The 15,639-nt window shown below is 36.1% G+C and overlaps 1 protein-coding gene and 1 long non-coding RNA gene across 3 annotated transcripts; one reads left to right on the top strand and one right to left on the bottom strand.

The window, feature by feature from the left end:
• Nucleotides 1–264: 264 nt before the first annotated feature.
• On the bottom strand, nucleotides 265–10,271 carry LOC123696540. 2 transcript variants are annotated; one of them, XM_045642811.1, is made up of 8 exons: nucleotides 10,102–10,271; nucleotides 8,598–8,768; nucleotides 6,817–6,906; nucleotides 4,295–4,495; nucleotides 2,296–2,565; nucleotides 1,870–2,212; nucleotides 1,524–1,780; nucleotides 265–1,078 (listed from the first exon to the last, which is right to left on the bottom strand). In XM_045642811.1, the coding sequence occupies exons 2-8, from the start codon at nucleotides 8,745–8,747 to the stop codon at nucleotides 743–745; spliced, it is 1,647 nt and encodes a 548-aa protein (XP_045498767.1). In that variant the 5' UTR covers nucleotides 8,748–8,768; nucleotides 10,102–10,271; the 3' UTR covers nucleotides 265–742. The 2 variants fall into 2 exon arrangements, with proteins under 2 accessions (XP_045498767.1, XP_045498768.1); XM_045642812.1 differs by lacking the exons at nucleotides 6,817–6,906; nucleotides 8,598–8,768; nucleotides 10,102–10,271 and adding an exon at nucleotides 4,559–4,709.
• A 213-nt stretch (nucleotides 10,272–10,484) lies between these two features.
• On the top strand, nucleotides 10,485–11,149 carry LOC123696541. Its single transcript, XR_006752095.1, has 2 exons — nucleotides 10,485–10,813; nucleotides 11,001–11,149. It is a non-coding gene; the product is annotated as an uncharacterized LOC123696541 (long non-coding RNA).
• The last annotated feature ends 4,490 nt before the right edge of the window (nucleotides 11,150–15,639 follow it).

Genomic DNA, 15,639 nt, shown 5'->3' with positions numbered 1-15,639 from the left:
GAACTATAGAGCTCATAGTTTTAAATTGATTTCTATTTGTAGGTAGACTCGGTTAGATTACGCAGTCAGTGTAGAAAAATAGGCACACTTCCATAAACATAATATGTACTTAGTACCTACTTACCTCAAAATGATAAAAGGTTGAATGAAACAAAAATTTTAAATAATTATATTTTATTGAAAATAAAACAAGTAGGAACATATCACGAAAATTAAAAAAGATTTAGGAAAATAGTTCAAAAATGTAAATTATATTTTGTACGGAACAAATTTCAAATTCTGCGTTAAATCTATAGTCTTTTACTACTCTCTCCGGTTTGATCGTCAGAAAAGTATTTATAAATGTAGATAAGTAATAAAATAATTAAATACTGATTTACAAGTCATAACATAGTACTACGTAAGAAATAACATATTTATTGCTCAAAATAAAAAATAATCCTGTTCATTATTTTGTGTCAAGGTGGTTAACGTTAGCCTCCGAAGACTAAACATCACAAGCGATTGCGGAGTATGGGCTTTAGATGTGAGCAGCTCATGTATCCATTGAAGCGTTGCAACCGAAATACCAGTGTCAATGATGCAATTATGTTGACCTTCCATCGGTTGCAAACTCGTGACCAAATCGAATAGTTTGACGGAACCTATGTCTCGCCAGGTAGGTTTTTTTGGTATGACAATACAATCAGATGAAGACGTCTCATCGTACGTATTGCAATACCATTCGCATCTCGTCGTGGTCTTAAGGCATTGGGTTGAATGTGAGCTCGGTCTGTGAGTGTGCAAAGAGCAGGTTGAGTTGCGAGTCCAGACCTACGTTGTAGACCTTCACGAGTTTAGCGACGCTTTGTCCTGGGTCCTTGCGTACCAGAGCTACACCAGACACTTTCATCAAGTGAACTTCGGAGTCAACTGACCCACCGCCAGTGGTTGCCAATTTCACATGGCACGTAACGTCCACTTGGATGTACTTCTCCACTGCCTTTCCACGCTGCCCTGGTACGTCCACATATTCTGTCTTTTCTTCCATTTGAGGCAGATCGGCACGGAACACGATTGCTTCACCCAGCAAGAGACCCTGCAAGAAAAATACAATTACATACCGAAAATATTATGAAAATAAAAATAGTTTTACTCTAAAGAAATCAGCCTTCATCTTAATTCAATAATTGTCATATAGTTAACGTGCTTTCAAGATATTAATATCTATAGAGACCGCAATTGTCATCTATAAACTTCCCTTCTCAATAAACAATTTTCTGTAGGAAAAAAGTCTTTGTTCATAATACTACAGAAATAACAGAAAATATCACTTCTTAATAAAAGCTATTGCTTTATGTTTATCTGCGATTTTTTATAGAAAGTTCTAGAACGTTTTATCAAATTATGTCGATACTATATTCGACCTATCCATAAATCTTTAAGAGTAAACATTAGAGAATCCGTTCTATGCGCCTGTCCATTAGCGCGATCTAAAATTGGCTTGGCGAGTTTCCAAATAAAAACATCAACATAATACTTACCCCGTTTCCTGTAATTGTGAATTTCATGTTGGGATGAATAGCTCGCGGCTCCATTCCAAGTCCTTCGGGATGAGAGTCAGACCAGAAGTAGTTGTCGGGAGCATTGAGCGAGTCAGGCTTGAAGGTGATGCGTTTTCCATATCCTAAACCAATGGACTGCAGCAACATACTGCGTCCTTCGAATAGATGACGACGGCTGTGAGCTGGACGCACACGGTAATGGAATCCAGGGATAATGCGGGGATCGATGTATGTTCCTATGAAAAGATTTATATGTTAGTTTAATAACAGAAATCGAAACATTTAAGAAAAAAATTCTGAGGACCTAAAAGTCATCTTTACTTACCAATAACAGGAAGCTCGTATCTTTCAAGTCCGACAACAGTGTATTGGCAGGGAATATCTTTAATATCAGATCCATTGACAGTTATTCTGCGTGATGATGACTTGATGCCGGGTTTTAGTTCGTATCCCTTCTTGAGCTGTTTGATTCCAACAGCAACATTCACCACTCTTGTGACAGCCGCATTTCCACGGCCCTTCTTCAAAATAGCAATCCCAGTAACTGGCACTAATTTTGTAGCACCGTCATTTTCATACCATTCCACTTTGCAAAGTGTGTTGATTTTAACTTTCTTCTCAATAGATCCGTCTTCGAATATCTGTTGATCTATTTCTATTTGGTTTTTCTGTAATAAAATTGGTAAAATATTAGTTGATTAAATTAAACGACGTTCAAATCATCCTTTATTTTAACATTTTGTTAACATACCTGTTGCTGAACGACTTCCAAAATTCCCTGAGGTTCGTGATTAGCGTCATAAATGGTGAATTTGTCCCCAGCTGATACAGCTTCGATCTCAAACACAAAGCCTTCAGGGCGTGAGTCGCTCCAGAAGAAATTAGTGTTTTCATTGAGTGTAGAACCTTGCGGTTCAAATGTCAGGCGTCGAGCGAATCCGCGACCAATTGACTGAAGGGTTAAGGCTTTCCCATCAAATAAGTATCTTGGCTTCACTGATAGAGGTTGCGCATCCAAAGCCTGAAATCATCCGGTACATGATTTATACGTGGAAAAAATAAAAATTTAAATGGGGCAAATAAGAATAAAATAATATGAAATCAATTGATGTTATCTTTAAATTAATAAAAAAATAATAATCTACAAAAAATCTATTTAGAAACAGACTAGGTACTTGGAATTTAAATAGAAAAACAAAGAAGAGATTAATAGATCGATATTTTTATATAGATAGACCGACTGTTTTAATTTAAATTACTCCCATGAAATGATATTCTCAAGCATTTTGAAATGTATGTAATGAAAACAGTTAACACAATGATTCATATTTTGCAATGTAAATTACGGGGGCATATATAATAAACAATGGCATGAAGCCCTTATGAATGATACTTATGGTTTACCTAGATGCCATACATGCTGTCAGCCAGAATTTCATAACGACCTGTCGGGTCTCAGCCAGCGTTCTTGAAGATTGTATTGTCGCCTCTCTGGGCGTTGTTCTGAAAAACTGGACGATCCACATACCATCGCCTACAACGGCACACAACCAGTGGCAAAACATCGCAAGTTAACAGTGTTGGTCGTTGATGATATTTCCATTCTGTAAATTTCAGCAACGGACACTGCCACTCACTCTAACAACCCTCTAACCTAATTGCCCAATATCTGAACCGCTGAAATCGGCTAGCTTACACCGAAAGTTGAACTCAAACGAAAATAGTATTATTTAATAATAAAAGTCATCTACACAGCATCTTGTAACATTTGTGTAAGGTTGCCATTTGTAACATACAATCTGGGATATATTTACAAATATGTAACATTATTTATGTTGCAAATTGTACAATTATTATTTCTAAAAGCACATTTATAACTGTTTAATAATAATAGAGAATGAACAAGATTACATTTAGCACATCAAATTATGATATTATGACAACCTTACAATGGATAATGATTTAAAAAACACACCCTATTATAAGAATTTAAAATATTAGAAATGCATATTTGCGATTATATCGAATGAACCTTATCGAAAATTCAAGCAACTTTCTTTGTGATCTATCAATATGAAAATCTTTTATATCATTCAGATATCTTTTATCTATATTTTATTCTAATATTTCAGGAATTTTCGTTAAGTTCATAAACATTTTTGTAAGATCCAGCGTATAGACTCACCGTCCCTGGTTCTGCAAAAAATTATTCTTGCAAAAATGTTCAGTTTAATCGCAAATAAAATTATGTTATCGCATTTTATTAATATTAAATTATTATCAAAAGTAACTCTATTATATCATACGAATATATCCCGAACAGAACAATAAGATATGCTGCAAGATAGCCGTTTCATAACATTGTCTGAGTTCAACTTTCTATTTCCTTACGTAGCCGTTTCTTTCGCAGTTCAGTAAAATTTTGCCCAAATCGAATATGGATCTTCAAAGTTTTTCTCTTTTTTTTCGAATACATCAAGAATGATGATAACTAAAGCTTCGAATCTTAACTATCGAATCGATGCGACCATGTTTAAGCACAATCAACGTTTTTGAGGAATAATGGCAGTTACTGTTTGTTAATTTACAATGTTTACAAAAACATACTGAAATATCGAAGATTGCTTCTATTACGTATTAATTTCAGGCAATCATCGACACTTCTGCATATTAATTTCACACTGCACTATTCCTCAAGTTGCGACAAAGATGAATGTGTCGAATATTTTAGATTGGATTTCTCGTCTCACCTGCATGGGTCTAATTTTGTATCTGAAGCCTGTTCGGACTCGGGGGTCGATGTAAACTCCGATGACTGGCATTTGGTGAGGAGCCGGCTTAGGGACGCGATACACTGCAGGAATGTCTCCGAGGGCCCCAGCATCAAGGATAGCTTCCTTATCGTAGGCATTCTCGGCCCAATAGCTCTTGCGTTGTACTTCATGATGATCCTAAAATATTTCACGCACTTAGATTTGATTCTCTTACACATTTATTTCGTAGGTATAACCTACCTGAACGTATTCTAAAAAGCAGTCGCAATCATGACAATTACATTCGAAGCATGGCATAGCCGTTTCCAGCATTGCTAATATTAATTAACTATATTAATTTAGTAAACAATGACTGTCTAGCTAGCCGCTCGAATGCAAAGTAAGGGATGCCAATTATACATAATATTAGTTCTGAAAATTGGCGCCATACTCTTGTCTTTATTGTTGGCATCCTAGATGCATGCGACGCAAAGCTAAGAATAAGTTGTAAAATTGATCGTCATTATGCATGCGTTACGGACAAATAATGTATTTACGATCACGTAACCAATTGAAACATGTTCCTGAAAAAATAACCTATTAGAATAATAACAGTTTCATTGTACTCATCTGAAGGCAATTGAAGCTCTAACAAGACACACAAAACAAATTGATTTGTGAACAATGATACGTCGAGGACAAAGTCCACAGTGAGGCGGAGATTGAAGATTTATTTATATTTTTCTGCGAACTATTTCTGTAACATCGTGTAAACTTCAGACGGCACTGTATACGTAATAATATACTAACATATTTTTACATAAGAAAGGGAACGTATTTATTTCAATTTATATGTCCTATATTTGTATGTACAACTATAGGACATAGCGTTTGTATGTACATAGCGACAATTTATATACAGTACTAATTTATCACTTCAATTTTATCAAACATATTTCGTTCAATTTTGTATTTGAAATATTTCTCAAAGCATTATAGACATAAAAGAGCAACCGTGCCTGTTTTGTATTCAAGATTACGTAAACTTTTTTGCAGCTGTTGAAACCGGGTCGAATATAAATTTCAGAATACTTTATCAAAGGCAAATCATGCGCTTCTACGTGAAAACCCTCAATAGCGAAATAAAATATCGTTTCAGTTCGGAAATCAGACCCGAGAAACCTTGCTATTTATAATTAATGTTATTGACCTCTCTCGTGAATTAATAGCGTTTGATGAAGCGCTATAAAAGCAACAATACGTAGGCGTGAAAAGTTTTGTCTAGATAAAAATAAATGAAGATGTTTACTTTCCGCAGTGTTTAAATGGTCGTAGGTGGTTGTCAGATGATACAAAAATAAGGGAAGGTGTGTCCCCACTCTACTTGATTGACTCATTAATTGATGATCTATATACTACGTACCTATACTAATTGCATACAGCAAAGGTGTGGCAACCGCCAGGAAAATTGAAAGTGCTTTTAAGTCGATTTTAAATAGCAAAATGAAATGTAATACTCAGAGATATTAATATTGTAATTTAATTACATTGGCTGGCACGTCATTGACGCAAACCCAAAAGATTTTATTTATTTATATTTTCTTCGGTCAAAAAGTGTTCAACGCGTTAGAATGTAGGTGTGCTTGACGTATGTAAAAGATTATCTTGGTATGTGATGAGTAATTTTTTATCTCTCTAAACATTATACATAATACAATGAGGTTTAAAGGTACAGGAAAGTGTAATATGTGTAAATATATTACTAAATAAAAATAATTGCAGAATATTTTGTAATAATTTAAAACCATTATAATTATAAATTTACACCGTATATTATTTATTTGTCCCGCCTCGTGATCGAATTTTTTCTATTCTTTATAAATTTATATTTATAAAGCATTTGAATGCCATAAAAACCAAAAAATATAAAACCATTATAATTGTAACATTTTTCTTTCTTAATAATGAATGACATTCTCTCGTTCTCCTAACAGGAAAATTCAAATCTACATGAACAAGCTATGTCTGAAATAGCATTGAGCAAAATTTCCATAACACTGCAGTCTTTATTTATAAAATAACATTGCTTAACTTGTACACGTAACCCTTTCCTGTCATTGTTCAGATGCATTCAATAGAATATAGAAATTATCATATTTCATTGATGTATCTATTAGCACAGATATTAACATATTAAAAGTTACACCTATTGCGTGGCCTATTGCGCGATGATTTCAAAATATAATTTTGAGAGTAAATAAAATAAATATAAATTGAACGAATAATTTATCTGATACAACATATGATGTATTAATAATAATTGTTCTCACAATGTTACAAAATTTTCGGGCAATCCACTAAAAGTCAGTCGCCAAGTTTTCCTTCGTGTTACGCCAAGAAAAATAAATGTAATTGTTATTCCTTATATGGTCCCATTTTCCTTGTATTGGTACGAATATTAATACTCATATGAAATATATATTATATTCGTAACAAAATATATATTTATATATACTTACAGGTATTTCCAGCTCTGGGAACGCCTCCTCTCCATCGCTTTCATAGTCACTTGGGATTGGAATCAATGATTTCGGTGTTACATCTGGTTCCTATAACAAAATAATTAACTAAGTTAATATAATTTTATACGATGATATTTATAGATATAAATTTAAATATTAAATACGTCCGAAATAACAAGATTATTCTTCTATGATCTTATTAATTGTTGTTATTGCTACATGCTGATTGCTGATAAGGTATTTTTAACAAAAAAAATAAATATTATTTAGTCTACAGAGACTAATAAAATTTATTATAGACACAGGTCTATAATAACAGTTTTATATTATACCCTAAACGCGAAAGACTCGTTACATAGTTTATTATAAAATAGACTAGACTCGAACGTGACCTTTCTAAGCCTTGATACCCAGCGGTTATACAGTTTATCGACACTGTGATAGCGAAATAAGGACATTATAATTATAGCCCTTGACTTGCACTGAACTTTGCTTACTAAACGCAAAAATATGTCTCTTAATATTTCGCGCCTACAAACTTTTTATTCATGCGAAGTGCCTGGAGGGCACGAGGCCTCAGACAAGGCCAGACTGACCTTATTTTATTTTATACACTCTTACACAATGGAATGACCACGTCATTTTACAAATGAACAGTTCCTGTATAACTCTCCTTGCATGGTAAACTGCACAAATTTTTAATGAGACTAATCGAAAATTTATTGTATTATTTTCTTTTACCGCATTAGGGAAATTCAATTTCATATATCACCATCATCGGAAGGTCAATTTATAAAAATTCGTTTCCGCGATTGTGTGTAACATAACTCAAGAAAGAGGAACTAAACGTTTTATTTAAAGCAAATAACATCTAACACGAGGTTTAAACGTGATTATCGTCGCTATAAAAATCTGAGTCTCCTAATTATTTCCTTTTCTTTCAGGGTTACATTTTCTACTATGGGCATGTGGAGTTATGAATCATACACAATTACTTAGGTATTTCAAGTGAGCAGATAGATGTTTATTTGTTTTGAGTCTTTATTTATTTCGGAACTAATAATAATTAGGTAACTAATTAACGGTAGTTGATATTAAGTTGATATATAGCATTATAAATAGATATGAAAATCATTAACATCCTTATCATACTTTTTAGGTAACCAAGTGTTACAAGGCCAAATCTTTATGGGTACCTATGCACACGCATATACATATGAATACCTTACAACTAACTTCCCAAATTTTTCTTAAGTTTTATAAATTAATTAAGTAGGTAGGTAAATATTGAAAAAGAACTTGTATTTATCGACGATATTATTTATTTTTCTTTATTGTTGAGTCATGTCATACTTTCACAATACGAAATCATTTTCATTGACTAGTCCTCATTAAAATGTTTCAGTCACGAGCACTACACTGAAAATCAATGCAGTATTCTATTTTTATATAAAATCGCGACGATGTTATCGGTTTTATTTCATTTTGCTTTCTTTCTTGCTTTCAAAAAATTGCAATTTTTTTCTCGTGAACATCTATAAGTTCCTACTCCTAATTAGGTACATTAGGAGAAAATACATAATCAACAATAATTATTTGTTTGTTAGTAATGGGCTTAGCTCAAAAAATACTGAACCGGTTTATAAAATTCTTCTTTTCAAACATCAAACGAAACAACTTCAACTAAAAACTTTTTCTCGTTCTAAACGATATGAACGGAGCGGAGCTTGTGCGCGCTAAATAAAAATATACCTTATAAAATAATCGTTATTCCTTACCTGAGCAGGAGGTAAGGATTCAACCAAAGCGGGTTCCTCATCAAGGGCCGTGGAGGTGCCGGCAAGACGCGCGCGAGTCAGGTTCCACAGGCGACGCAGCGCGTAAGGAGTCTCCTCGACTTGCATCTCCATTGCTGTGCTTGACATCATCTTGTTCAGATATTTGGTTCACTGTTGAATAAACAGCAATGTATAGTAAACTGTTGCTTTTTTATTGGTCTCTGCCCTGATTTTGGATTCGAATATAAAATTTGTAATATTTTTGTATATTACAAAAAACAGTATTGATAAACTATTACTTCCTTTAGTCTTTTTAAGAGATTTGTTTCCTTTAGAAATATAAAAAAGAATTCTCATTTTCCTGTATAACTTTTTTATAGTCTATGTTTTTTAGAATGTTATATGTAGGTATATCCATTTTATAAAAACATCCTCATAATCATATAGGTACTAGATTGTTATAAAGACATGGTTAAGAGACAATTAAACGCTTATCAACTTAGGTGAAATACGGAAGCTAAAACTCGAGCTTTTGATTATCTATCTATTGAGACAGCTAGCACAAATTTACATTTCGTAATATTTTTAGCGCTCTTGTATGTAGGTCAGTGTGTTTTTGTAGATTTCATATCGACGAAAGATAACTGTACTTTGGGATATTTTAAAGAGTAAATAAAGTGCTACTAGATATAGGTATATTTGACATGTATGTTAAAATTATTTGTAAAAAATAAAATTCAAAACAATGATTTATTAAATAAATTAATAAAGCTTATAAAATAACAAAAAATAATTTTTGAATTTTTTAAAAAAATTAAAAAATTTCCTTTAGGTAGGTACTTTAACTTTCCGTAAATCATGACAGTAAAGTACCTAAGTGTAAGGAATTATGTACCAAAATAGATTATAAATCCGTCCTTTTAAAAGTGCCCCGATGTTACCTTGAAAAGAGCAGGTAGGTATATTTCTTTGGCTGAATACAATACCAAAAAGGGACAATCAAATAAAGGCAAACTAAACCTGTTTTACAGATAAGCAGTTTGTCATTGTGAACTTATCATAAATAAATAATAATATACAAAATTAAAATAAACAATCCTTGATAATTTTTATCCTTAAATAGGGAATGGTGTCACTAAAGAGGAAAATAAAATATCCGATATACCTACCTACCTATGCTTATAAAATCAATTACTTCGTTTATTCCATACATAAGCAAACCAAAAATATTATAAGCACAGAATACATAATAGTAGCTAAACGCTAAAGTAAGTGGTATACAAATAAGTATCTATGAATTAGTGGAAAGTGATTAAGATGCAAGCTACTGAGAGAGAAAGCGCTCGCCGATACAGTTATGTCGGCCATTTGCTGCACTAGCCACTATCCATGTCTATACACAGTCCATATGTTACTAGAATTTTCTTGGATATTTTTTTGGTTCATCCTATAATAATTAATGCCTATATTTATTCCATTCATTCCCATATAAATTCGAACTCACCTAAAATTTATTTAAAAAATTTGGCGACTGGTTCGAGACCTCGACGATTACTGATGTGAAGATATAGAAAAAATATATTTTTTTTATATCACTGCAACGAACGTTTCACACGTTGAAATTCAGCAAACGTATCGAAGCGCAACTCAAACACGACTGAGGGTTAATGCAACGTCGAAGGTATTTTAAACTTGAGTAATCGGTCCTCCCCAAGCACATGCTAAGTGTAACAAGGATGGGGTTATAGATGTGACAGAGATGGCGACAATCCCACGCGCGGGCAGCGTGCTCCGCTCAGACAAACACACACACAAACACGGAGTTACGCATGCGTCCAAGCTATTGATAGGACTCAAAACGTCGAGGTCGACGTCACTGGCCTCCTTTCAGTGCGAAGTTCAGTCGAGGGTGTTATATGGACGTATAATTCAGTGACACCTTATTTACTAAGCAATTTGCAGGCAATTGTGAAACATGCCTTCACTTCAATCTGGTATCTTTCCACATAAAAAATACCATTCGATTGTTTTCGGAACAGCTTTTGGGGTCTTTGATCAAAATTGTCAAAATGTCAATTTTGAATATAGTTTACATAAACTCTTACTTTTGGAAAATTTTTAATTTCTAAGTATATGAAAATTAGGTATCTTTATCCTAATCAACGTCTATTCCAACTTAGTTGTACATCATAATATTTATGTCACTATCATATTATGTATTATAAATTTTATTTTTCAATAAGTTAAATGTTGTTTATTAAACCTGCTGTATAAAGAAAATGTATTTTGATGCAATGATGCCGAGGCAAATCTAAAATAAGCTTTTCCGCAAACCAAATCTAAATGCCAGCATGCTGATGAAAATTACTAAAATAAACTTTATCGAGTATCGCACGTTTTCAGGAATGCAAGGTGTAACAAAATCTCGATAACACTCTTGTAAAAAAACAACATATTTAATTAAATCATCCAATAGAACTGAACACAATAGATAGATAGAAATATCATTGGCACAAATTCATCACCAAAAATTATAAAAGTATTTTCAGTCATACCAGATTTTTATTTTTTACCCCATGCCTTGAAATAAAAAGGATGAAAAAGATTAATTCAGAATTATTCCTGTTAGGACTGGTCACAGTCATTTCAATTATTAAACTGTTACCAATTTACCAAAGAATAGATTCGAAGAAATAATAAACCTCTAATAAGTAATGTTTCCATTGCACGAATATTTCAACACAATACCTATTATAATGTTATTAACTCTCGATACCCTACACGTGTCCCCCGGGTTGTGCCAAACGAGTAACCGAATATTCTGGTGGTAGACAGTTGTCCTGGCTAGTAACCACCCACCTAACAAAGCCTTGCCGCCAAACGATTCGTCGTGTTCCGGCATGATGTTAGGTGAAGCCCTTCTTGGTGAATAGTTGGGTCTGGACAGTAGCTTTGCGTGAAGGAACCGAATCCAGTGCAGCAGCATGCTTCTGCATCTGGCGTCTAGTCTTGGAGGGTAGCGGGATCCGAAGAAACGGTTCACCGCTGGCCGACCGCAGGTTGTAGGGGGCCCAATTAGCGGGTTAGCCACCCGTGAAAGGCTGCCCCGCCGCCTGTGTATAATCCCGAGTTGGCTCCAACGTGCCGGTTGGCGACCGGAGGAGAGGACCCGTTGGCAATATTCGGGGGGTTTCGGGCGTCCCCGCAGTCTCCAAACTAGACTCCATCAATGCGGATCCTGCCTGTATTTGGGTGGTTCTACGCGCGAAGCCTCGTCCAACTACCAACAGTTCCCGCCTATTCACTCTACAACAAACCAATCACAAAAAATATGAAAAAGTCTCTAAAAGGAAAAAAGTTTTCTCAGCGGCTGCACTTCCTCTCGCTCAAAGTGCACCTCACCAACATCCGAGGCTTGCACTCAAATCTCCTATCAGTCCATTACCACCTTGAGACCGAGAAGCCGCATCTACTATTCCTTACCGAAACGCAAATTAAGAACCCAGCGGATGCAACATATCTCAAGTACCCAGGCTATTCTATTGAGTACAATTTCAAGCAAAAAGTCGGGGCTTGCGTATACGTTCGCGATGACATTTGCTTTTTGCGTCTCCGACAACTTGAAGAGCCCAGTTTTTCAGTACTTTGGACCATGGTGGACACGGGTATACATAAAATTGTTTATGCCTGTGTATATCGCTCACATAGTGGCGAGATTATTTAATTACCTTAGTGAAGCTGCAGATGTGGTTAGTGGTCAGTACCCTGGAGCCGAATTCATCTTTCTGGGAGATTTTAACGCCTGTCATAACGAATGGCTCTATCCATTCCAGAAGACCGATCATGCCGGAAGAGAAATTTTCAACTTCGCATTGACCCATAATCTCACCCAGCTAGTTCACGAAGCGACACGTGTACCTGACATTGAAGACCACACCGCAAACTGTTTAGACCTTCTGCTAACAACTGATCCAGACAGACATACAGTATCTGTATCTTCACCCCTAGGCACATCTGATCACTGTCTGGTGAAAACTGTATCAAACCTTCCTCCTCCAGACACCACCGCAAGATACAAACGGAGAGTATGGAAGTACAAGTTAGCAGATTGGGATGAGTTGCGTCACTTTTTTGCTAGTTATCCTTGGAGGCAAGTCTGCTTCTCATCTGCAGACCCATCTACCTGTGCGGATAATGTCGTTGATGTAATTCGTCAGGGAATGGAATATTATATTCCTTTCTCAGATGTTTACATTGATGGCAGAGCCAAACCATGGTTTAATGCCGAATGCATCACTGCGGAGAACCGAAAGCACACGGCCTACAAAGCCTGGGTTGATGCTCGTCTTCGCAAAGCCCCAGATCTGCGCTTGAAAAAGAGAGCATTTAACAAAGCCGCCAAACACTGCAAAAAAGTACTCCGAAAGGCTCAATTCGACCGAATCCAGAACGTTGGCAAAAGACTAATATCCTACCCTTCAGGTAGTAAGGCCTTTTGGTCTCTTGCCAAGATTGTCGAATCGAACTTTTGTCGCCCTTCACTACCACCTTTACTTAAGTCCGATGGTTCACTGGCACATAGCGCTAAGGATAAAGCAGATTTACTAGCATCACTTTTCGCAGAAAATTCACGACTAGATTGTGGGGACAAATCTCCACCCCTCATTCCCCATTGTGGCACATATATGTCTGATCTTCATATCACTCAGAAGACAGTTCTTAAAACCCTCCGCAATCTAGACGTGAACAAATCCAGTGGACCGGACGGTTTGCCAGCGGTAGTATTTAAGAATTGTGCACCAGAATTGTCTCCAGTGCTGACGCGCCTTTTCCGCCTTTCATTAAAATCAGGAATAGTTCCCAAAAGCTGGAAGCTTGCCAATGTTCAGCCCGTGCCGAAGAAGGGTAGTCGTGCTGATCCTACGAACTATCGACCCATATCAATAACCTCCATACTCTCTAAGATTATGGAGCGTATATTGAACGATCAACTACTTGCATACCTAGAAGCCAACGACCTCCTAAGCGACCGACAGTATGGATTCCGCAAAAAGAGGTCGACTGGCGATCTTCTAGCGCACGCTACGCATTTATGGGGGGAGGCCTTGGATAATCACGGTGAGGCACTTGCCGTCTCCCTAGACATCTCCAAGGCTTTCGACAAAGTTTGGCACGCGAGCCTTTTGAGCAAGCTTCCATCTTATGGAATTCCAAATGACCTGTGCGTCTGGATAGCTGATTTCTTGAGTGAACGTACGATTCGTGTCATTATTGACGGTTGTTCGTCAGATGAAATGACCATTAATGCCGGTGTTCCTCAGGGATCTGTTCTCTCAGCGACTTTATTCCTTCTGCACATAAACGACCTCCTCAAACCTAACATGTTCGGTTATGCAGATGATACTACTGTCGTAGAGAGGTACCTGTCCAGCGCTCAAGCATCTCAGGTCAGTATCAGATTTGAACGGGAGGCCATGATTTCGCGTATCAACTCAGCCTTGCTGGACGTCACGAATTGGGCCAATGATAATCTGGTTGAATTTAACACTACCAAAACACAGGCGTGTCTTTTTACTGCGAAGCGGAATCCACTTCACCTATCTCCTTCTTTTCATGATGTACCGATAGCATTAACCCCCAACCTCGAATTACTGGGTATGTCGATTTCTGCAAATCTTAACTTTCGTCAATTCATTGAAGCCAAAGCCCAAGTAGCTGCCAAAAAGCTTGGCATATTAGCAAAAGTGAGACATTTCTTCACACCGGCACAGCTCCTTCAACTCTACCAAGCTCAAATTCGGTCGTGTGTGGAGTATTGCAGTCATCTTTGGGCGGGTTCCGCCAAAACTCACCTTGGTGCTTTGGAATCAATGGAGAGACGTGCTTGTAGAATCATTGGCGATCCCTCATTAATTCGTCGTGGCCTTCAAAGTCTTGACCATCGCCGGCAAGTAGCATGCCTATCGGTTTTCTACAGAATTCATTTTGGTGAATGTGCGAATGAACTCCACCACCTGGTTCCATCTTCCCCATTTCTTCACCGCACATCTAGACGGGGAATGGGATTCCATCCCTTCACAGTCCACATTCCTCATGTACGTACGCAGCGTTATGCAAATTCTTTTTTCATCCGAACTGCGAAGGAATGGAATGCTCTTCCATCGTCGGTGTTCCCCGTGGACTACAATATCCAGCTCTTCAAGTCCAGAGTGAATAGGCTTCTTCTGGGTAGACGTGCTCCTAAATAGATCGCATCACTGCTTTACATCAGGCAGGATAGCAGTCAAACGTCTACCTATTTATAATAAAAAAAAAAAAAAAAAAAAAAAAAATGTGAAACAGGTAGCAGATTTTGGGTAACGGAAATTCTATCCTACTTCTGTACTAGGTACGAGCTTAAATTGAATTATTGGTAAAGTCGATAATAGAGCTTTTCTTTAACTGAACATGAAGTTATAATTAGTACCTACCTACAATTAAACAACGGTTTCTGTTAATCTTTGAAACTTCTCTCTGAATGGGATTACTCGTAGATAAGTGTGATACAAAAGTAGCTTGAAAATTTAATTTTACTGGGACCTTTAATATGTTGAAATATCAGTCGTTTATTCTTGATGATCTCAAATTTTTGCAATGTGTCTAAGCTAGCTATAAGCTGAGTCATCAATTAAATTGACGTTACGGAGGTTACTTATTTTTTTTTTACATAGAATAACTGCTTTCAAGTAGATATAGGCGCATGAACTCGACAAAATTTCCGCATTTAGTAGGTTTCAATCTAGTTATGATAAGCGTGTCTGTGTTATCATTAAAATGTGAGGATTTTATTATACTTATACGGAAAGCAGTGAACATATTTACTTTTGCATTTAGATTATACGTACCTACTATAATGCATATAACTAACTAATTGTCAATAATTAACATAACTTCTGAAAATTTTTCCAAATCGGGAATTAATAAGCAAGGATATTAATTAGCTCACAACGTAGTCAATATTCTATTACGCTGACCAAGTGCTACTTAGTCATATTTACTATTA

Source organism: Colias croceus, chromosome 12, assembly GCF_905220415.1.
Source record: "Colias croceus chromosome 12, ilColCroc2.1".
Lineage (NCBI taxonomy): Eukaryota > Metazoa > Arthropoda > Insecta > Lepidoptera > Pieridae > Colias > Colias croceus.
Note: the sequence above shows the minus strand (reverse complement) of the source record. Positions and strands in the feature narration are given on the sequence as shown.

Coding starts and splice junctions, on each gene's coding strand:
- LOC123696540 (XM_045642811.1), bottom strand. CDS start 8,747: ATGATGTCAAGCACAGCAATGGAGATGCAAGTCGAGGAGACTCCTTAC. Junction 6,907..8,597: donor AATCCTTACCTCCTGCTCAG/GTAAGGAATAAC, acceptor ATTTTGTTATAG/GAACCAGATGTAACACCGAA. Junction 2,213..2,295: donor TGGAAGTCGTTCAGCAACAG/GTATGTTAACAA, acceptor ATTTTATTACAG/AAAAACCAAATAGAAATAGA.